Raw genomic sequence first — 7,645 nt, forward strand, 5'->3', positions numbered from 1 at the left:
AAAAAAAAAAAAAAAAAAAAAAAAAGAATACAACAAAACCCCAATTCATTTCTAGACTCAAAATGGTGTAAGCGGAAGAGTTCAAAGAAACGTAGTAAATGGTACCAGCTGTTTGGCCGGCTTAGCACGGCGGCGGAGGGAGCGAAAGAGGAATATGGAGATATAGCCTAGCTGGATTGCTTTGCTACCCTGCATGTTTGATTTTCCAACTCTTCTCTCTATCCTACCTTTCTAAAAGTTTTTATATATATATATATTTATTTATTTATTATTTTAAAAGTTCCAACAATATATTTTATCCAACCATATTTTTGAAATTTAAAAAAATATCTACTAGAACCATTATTTACGAGAGATAAAGGGTAATATTGTAATTTTCTTTTTAAAATAAGGGTATTTTTGGAACAAAAAGAAAAGTAGTAACGTTTTTTCTATAAATAATTTAGCCAAGTTAAATAGTAAAAATAGAATTTTATTAAGTAAAAAAGAAACTAATATTAAAAAAATTATTTAAAAAAATATATATATGATCGATTAATTTATGAAAAAATAAATAAAATTTTAGAAAATAAATAAACTCCTCTCATTTGCTAGTCATCTCATGTACAAAATTGTCACTTTTTTTCCTTTTTGAGGAATAGCAGAGGATCAGAAAGCCCAATCTCCAATGCAAAAACCTTCTCAATTTTGAAGCAAACTTTTTTGTAGCTTCAAATAAACCCACGTGTTTGTAATTTTACAAACATTGCAACGGTGCTAACGGTGAGCGGTGAGCTTGGACTTTTACAAAATACCTGACCGAGGTTCATTTGAGCTCCCTCCGATCCAATTCCATTGAGTTTTGGGAAGCTGCACAGCAAATTCAGCATATTTAGAGACAATGGGGGCTGTTGTTTAGAAGCCCTCACTCACCATTTTTAGTGCACATTGGAAGCAACAGCTCTAGCCCAGAACTTGATTTGTTGTTTCATGTCTTCAGCAGATTTTCTACTGTCCCATTTTGGGATGGGAGGGAGGAGATGATTTTGGAGCATCCAAGCTTCAGAAAGATAAGGTCTTCTTGTTCTTTCACTGTCTAATTCCTCCTCTTTTTTCTCTCTCAACCCTGGAATTATGTCAACCACTGTTGGGTTTATATCCTTTTTGTCAAATGTGAATCCCAAGTCCTTGAACCCTTGCAATTCTTCTGATTCAAGCTCACTTTGGCTTCTTCTTTTCCTCATTTGGATGAGAAATTGGTGCCACATTCTGTCGCTGTTTGTCGGGATTCGACACATCGGGAGGCTGAAGTTCTTTTCAAGAATCTGGGATTAAGAACACCAAGTATTACTAAAAGAAGAAACGAACAGATGAAGCTTATTCTACTCATTCTAATCCTTTAAAGGCAGTATGTAGAATCTTCACATAAGTATCCACAAGAACAGATGAAGCTTATTCTACTCATTCCACCCTTTATGCTATATCAAATCAATGGTAATCTTTTCACAATCACATCAAGAAACGAACAAATGTTTGAATTCAAGACTTCTTGCTATGATACTCTGTTATACTGTCCTTCAAGATAATTTGATCTTTTCAATATATTCATGACATGAAATATTAACTATGGGCAAGTTCTAATATAATTCAAGAACACATGAAGAACGATATGAGAGTTGAAACAGAACAATATGTTTGCAATACCTCTTGTCTTGTGGGAAAGAATTCAGAAAGGTTCGGTTGAATGGAGTTTCTGATTCTAGCAGCAGCTTCCTTCTCTCCAAATTCCTTTTCTCTGCCTATAAATGGTGGCAACGATGGCGTTCTTAGCAGATTGCCATTCCGTGGTTTCCTTGCGGATTTGCTCTTTCGAGTGCTACCACTTTCTTTGCTGCGAGTTCCTTCTTCTTTCCTCTCTACATATGGTGGTTTGGCTGGTTTTTGCAGCAACCCATGTTCTATTAATGGCTTGGAATCATTCCCTTTCTCTCGAATACCTTGTTCTCGTTCCACACGGGACGGTAACGAAGGCATCCGGAGTAGACTCCGACATTTACCACCACCATATCCCGGCGAAACATTGATATCCATAGCAGATAAGCAGACATTATCAGCAGGACTTTCTACAAGAACATCATGCTCTGCTAATGGCCTAGAACCACTTCCTTTCTCTTGAATTCCTTCCTCTCGGTCCACACGGGACGGTAACGACGGTGTCCGAAGGAGACTCCTATGTTTACAACCACCATTTCCGATCGAAACATCCATATCCAAAGAAGATGAGCAAACATTATCAGCAGGAGTTGCTACAAGAACATCATGCTCTGATAATGGCCTAGAACCACTTCCTTTATCTCGAATTCCTTCCTCTCGGTCCACACGGGACTGTAACGACGGTGTTCGAAGGAGACTCCTATGTTTACCACCACCATTTCCAATCGAAACATCCATATCCAAAGCAGACGAGCAAACATTATCACCAGGAGTTTCAACAAGCACATCATGCTCCAACAATGGTCTAGAACCACTTCCTTTCTCTCGAATTCCCTCCCCTCCTAGATCTATACGTGACGGTAACGACGGCGTTCGAAGCAGATTCCGACGCACCCCACCACCATTAGGCAGCGAAACATCCCCATCCAAATCAGATGAGCAGAGATTAGCAGCAGGACTTTCATCAAACACCTGATGGGCAACATTAGAAAGACAAGGATCAGAACGGGAGGTAGACATCCGGGGGTTCCTCCAAGTAAGGAGATTATCAAAGAACCAACAGAGCTCTAAACGATCCAAAGCTTCATCAATGAGCGGCACATCACTTGAAGGAGAAGATTGAAGAGAGGCATTGATTGGGTCCATGGATGGTGGGCACTGCAAAGTTTGACCAAAAGGGGAAATGATAAAAAAGGGAAGAAAGGGAGAGATTGAGGAAATGGGTACCTGGGAAATGGAGTGGCCATCAAGCTTTCTTCTGAAAACGCCATTATATGATTAGGATGAACAGAGAAGGAAGCCATGTGAGATTTGAGTAACATGCGCTGTCTTTTGATCTCCACCCACAATACATATTATATATGTGCGTTGTAACAGTATTTTGTGTTGGATGGAATATTTTTGTTTGTCATATTATTATACTAAAAATAAATAAATAAAAATTAGTTTCAAATTTTGGCTTCATTCTTAAAAATTAAATTAAATAAATCTCCAAATTTTTTAAAAAATATTAAATAATTTTTTTTATTTTATTTCTAATAAATGTGTCTACCAGATTCGATCTACCCAACATAAATTTTTAGCTTTAAAAAAGTTCGATAAATCAATTAATTTTTAAAAATTTAGAAAATATCGAATAGATTAATACAGACCAATTTAGAGTTTATTAGAATTTTTTTTTCGATTTTCTTTTTTCAAGTTCGAAAAATATTATGTCTATAACCCATTTTTTTATTGGTTAAAAATTAAATTAAATTAAATAGATCTCTAAATTTTTTTAAAAAATATTAAATAAATTTATGAATAATTTCTTGAACTAATTAAATTTTTTTTTAATTTTGTTTCTAATAAATTTGTGTCTAAGGATCTGCCCAACCCATCAATTAATTTTAAAAAATTTACAAAATACCGAGAAAAATATTATGTCTATAACTCATTTTTTATTTTTATTTTTTTGTTGGTTAAAAATATTTTTTTTTAAATTTATTCTAAATATGCTATTATTTTTCGAACGAGATCTCGACAAATCTCTAAACAATCTTCTTCTTTCGTTTAAGCAAGCGGAAACATATTATAATGAAACGTTTTCTTCACGATTTTCTATACCCAATGATTTAAGTAGGTATTAAAATGCATCTAATTTTCAACGACACGTCGAATTTCAGTGTTCGAGAATGATGAAAATTATTATTGATGTATATATAATATATATTTTGTTGTTAGATGCAAAAATTTCATAATATAATCTCTAGAATGGAGAATAAATAAAAGGAAGCATTGAAGGCCTACAGCCATAGAAGGCAAGAAGACAGGTTAATTACAGCACATTCCCATGTGAGGCCTCCTCTCATTGTGCAAACAACCTTATCCATATCAATATTTTTCTACACCATTATTTTCTTATTCGTACCGTTGGAAAAAAATTTAATACGTTCATACAACAATATACATTTAATTCCTAAACTTTTATGTTTTTGTACTTTTGTCAAATAGGTTTAGAGATGTTCACACGGTGGAGATGTTGGTGAGAGACCGGCTTAGACAACTATTCGACGAACAGACCGCAGTTGTATAAATGCTTCAAAGTCAACAATGCAACAAAAGTATGAACCTATTGGCTTCGCCCCCTAAACCTATTCATTATCGATCTCATGGTGGTCACTACCCGACTTAACGAATCACTTTCAGGCCTCGTCTTCGTACCCGCCACATATTTCAATTCTCATCCTAACTAAATTCTCCATTTATATAAATCGACCGCATCGAGGTCAGAGACATAATATTCTTCATCTCTAGTCCCAGCCCCATTTAAATTAGCAGAGACAAATCTCTCTTTATTTCTCTTTTTCTCAATTTCAAATGGGGATTCGGAGTAGCGCCCTTCCAAACATATATAACATCTAAACTTTTGTAATGCCCCAAAAACCCACTACTAGCAGATATTGTCTTTTTCGGGTGTTCCCTCAAGGTTTTTAAAACGCGTCTATTAAGGAGAGGTTTCCACACCCTTAATAGAGGGTGTTTCGTTCTCCTCCCCAACCGATGTGGGATCTCACAATCCACCCCCTTCGAGGCCCAACGTCCTCGCTGGCACTCATTTCCTTCTCCAATCGTTACAAAATCTCTTCAACGGACCTCTCTCAATACAGAGACTCAACAAACATCAACATGGCGTAGCTATACACTTTCCCTTTGTTATTATTCCAATGCAGCTATTTCTTAGCATTCCATTGGAACTCTACCATCATAAACAACATAACAGTACTAGGAAGAACCATTATTATGTAGGAATTGCAACAATAGGAGAGGTAACAATGAAATTTCTTATTCATGATTGAGAAATCTAGAAAAAAAGGTCTATGTCAAATACGTTCTCAAACTTTTACAGGCTGCAAACTAAATCTCCAGCGCGGTTAAAATTTTCACATCCTGTAAAGTTCCAAAGCAATTTCGATGCTAAAAGCTGAGGAAATTATTTACAGGATTTAATGCAGTTGAGCCAACAAATCAAGTATACATGAAGTGTTTGGAAGGAGTTTTCATCAATCAAGTTCTAGCACCACTTTACCTGGAATGGTGTTCTTATCCTTTGCCTCATGAGCCTCCCTTACTTGTGTGATCGGAAATGTTTTCTCAACCGGTATCTTTAGCTTTCCAGCTTCACATAGCCTCCTGATCTCGTCTAAACCTTCAGAATCCGCTCTCATGTACGTCCACCAGTACTCTAAAACAACAGAAGCAAAATGAAAGTTCATTAAACAACAGGAACATAATATTGGAGCCATATATTTGTTTTAATTTCGATGCTCGAATTCACCTTGAGGCATTGGATGACACTATTTGAATTTAGAAAACTATATTTGCACTGAAAAATGTGCACAAACAGACAAATATAGCTTTCAGATAAGCGATTGAAGTGCATCTAGCATATGTTGTAACCATAAAATATTTCCTAGTCAAAGGGATTGGAACTAAGAACTAGAGAACATGATACAGATCGAAGTAGAAATTGCTATTCAACAGAGGTTCCAGACTTGGGGAGATTTCGGGACCTCCCAATCTCTCCTACTAATCAACTCTACCAGCCCTTACACACTGCATGCCACATGGCTTCTCTTTGAAGGGTGATAAATTGGAGGGATATTAAACTACCTTCTGCTTTTCGAGAATCGGAGCCAAGGAAAAGCTCCATTCATGTTGTATGGATATATATATTTTCCAACCTCACATATATCATTCCAAAGCAAGCTTTTAACATGACTGGGAAACACAGCAATCATCTTACTTGTTACCACCAATGCATTGGTCAAGAAAAACTAAAAAGTAATCCTTTTCTATGAGATCCCACTATCGGTTGGAGAGGACAACGAAGCATTACTTATAAGAGTGTGGAAACCTCTCCCTACCAGATGCATTTTAAAACCTTGAGGAGAAGCCCAGAAAGGAAAGCCCAAAGAGGACAATATCTGCTAGTGGTTTTTGGGCTGTTACAAATGGTATTAGAGCCAAACACCGGGATTGTGCTAGCAAGAACGTTGGGCCTCTAAAGGGAGTGGATTGTGAGATCTCACATCGGTTGGAGAGAGGAACGAAGCATTCCTAATAAGGGTGTGGAAACCTCTCCCTACCAGACCCATTTTAGTACATTGAGAAAAAGCCCAAAAGAGAAAGTTCAAAGAGAACAATATCTGCTAGCAGTGGGTTTGGGTTGTTACATTTTCCAAAACAAACGAAGGTCCGTAAATCTATGCCAACCTCATAAGATTGTCCTGGTATTCATAATCCAGGTCCAACACGGATTGCACATCACAGTAGGACAATTCAACTTCTACAAGGGCTTAAAAACTTTATTATAAAAACTTGCTTTAAAGAGGGAAAAGAAGCGGAAACTTATGCACGTGAAACCAGGGGTTGTTTATAATATGGAATATTACTGGGAAAATTCAAGCAGGAGGAGGGAACACCATGTCAAAAATGTAACTGGACAGTTCTAATAATATCTTTAAGCAGATTATATACTAGGAGAAATATACAAACTTTTGATTATTACCAATTCCATGGGAGCATCTGTACTGTAACTGTTTCTGCAACAGTATGCTTGTAGCAATAGGAAGCCCGAGAACTAGCCCATATCTATCGGTCAATGATGCAGCCTCGCCCTAAACAAACGGCGATTAGAAGCCTGAATTTCAAGAACACTTCAATTACTTCACGAAATACAGGTTAGCTTATAGCTCTATACCTGAAGTGTCATATAGTGTCCACCTCTATTCAAAAGATGGATGCCAATTCTTTCCGTATCTGGCACACCAATTGTATCCAAAACGGCATCAAATTTCCCCTTCAGTGTGAATTCAATGCCCTATAAACATTCATGTAAAAAAAATCACTCAATCTCCCAGCTTCTAAATGAAAACTATCCATTGCAATCCAATGACAATGTCGAGTCAGGTAAAATAAAAATGGTGAGGTCCAGATCGGCTAGTGTATGAATCATCACCTCAGTAGTATAGTCAACTGCTTGCTCAGCACCTGCTGCCAGTAATTTATCTATACTTTGACTTCCACAAGTAGTTGCAACATGGCAGCCTGAAGCAACTGATATCTGAACAGCAGCATAACCTACAGCTCCTCCACCGCCAATTACTAATACCCGTTGCCTGCCACCAAAGGAGATTTAATGTTAGAAAATGTGTCAAAAGGATATCATAAATCAATAAAATTTAAATATGTGCCTTACTGGAGAAGAACAACGTTAACATACCCCTCTTTGATTCTAGCAGTACTTTTTAGAGCCCGCCATGCAGTCAGTGCAGCAAAAGGAATGGCACTGGCTTCCTGAAAGAGAAAAAGAAATACAAAATGAAGTAAAAAATCAGGGAAGATTTTTTTTTTTTTTTTTTTTTTTTTTTTTTTTTTTTTTTTTTTTTTTTTTTTTTTTTTTTTTTTTTTT

The 7,645-nt window shown here is 36.5% G+C and overlaps 2 protein-coding genes and 1 long non-coding RNA gene across 4 annotated transcripts in view; all 3 read right to left on the reverse strand.

The window, feature by feature from the left end:
* LOC111430743 overlaps positions 1–195 on the reverse strand; it is a 2,773-nt gene extending 2,578 nt beyond the window's left edge. Inside the window, exon 1 of the long non-coding RNA XR_002708380.1 lies at positions 106–195. This is a non-coding gene — a long non-coding RNA (uncharacterized LOC111430743). The remainder of the gene's footprint in view (positions 1–105) is intronic.
* A 351-nt stretch (positions 196–546) lies between these two features.
* LOC111430741 lies at positions 547–3,051 on the reverse strand. Of its 2 annotated transcripts, XM_023067136.1 has the most exons (3): positions 2,920–3,051; positions 1,684–2,850; positions 547–1,304 (listed from the first exon to the last, which is right to left on the reverse strand). In XM_023067136.1, exons 2-3 carry the CDS (start codon positions 2,836–2,838, stop codon positions 918–920), a joined length of 1,542 nt encoding a protein of 513 aa, XP_022922904.1. In that variant the 5' UTR covers positions 2,839–2,850; positions 2,920–3,051; the 3' UTR covers positions 547–917. The 2 variants fall into 2 exon arrangements, with proteins under 2 accessions (XP_022922904.1, XP_022922903.1); XM_023067135.1 differs by having other exon boundaries at positions 548–1,304; positions 1,684–3,051.
* Positions 3,052–4,994: 1,943 nt separating this feature from the next.
* Positions 4,995–7,645, reverse strand: part of LOC111430742 (reticulon-4-interacting protein 1, mitochondrial) — a 5,496-nt gene continuing 2,845 nt past the window's right edge. Inside the window, exons 3-7 of the mRNA XM_023067138.1 lie at positions 7,457–7,530; positions 7,193–7,352; positions 6,935–7,054; positions 6,743–6,851; positions 4,995–5,416 (exon numbers count right to left, since the gene is read on the reverse strand). Of these exons, the coding sequence (XP_022922906.1) occupies positions 5,235–5,416; positions 6,743–6,851; positions 6,935–7,054; positions 7,193–7,352; positions 7,457–7,530 (645 nt within the window). The 3' untranslated portion in view covers positions 4,995–5,234. The remainder of the gene's footprint in view (positions 5,417–6,742; positions 6,852–6,934; positions 7,055–7,192; positions 7,353–7,456; positions 7,531–7,645) is intronic.

This window comes from Cucurbita moschata, unplaced genomic scaffold (assembly GCF_002738365.1).
Source record: "Cucurbita moschata cultivar Rifu unplaced genomic scaffold, Cmos_1.0 Cmo_Scf00034, whole genome shotgun sequence".
Lineage (NCBI taxonomy): Eukaryota > Viridiplantae > Streptophyta > Magnoliopsida > Cucurbitales > Cucurbitaceae > Cucurbita > Cucurbita moschata.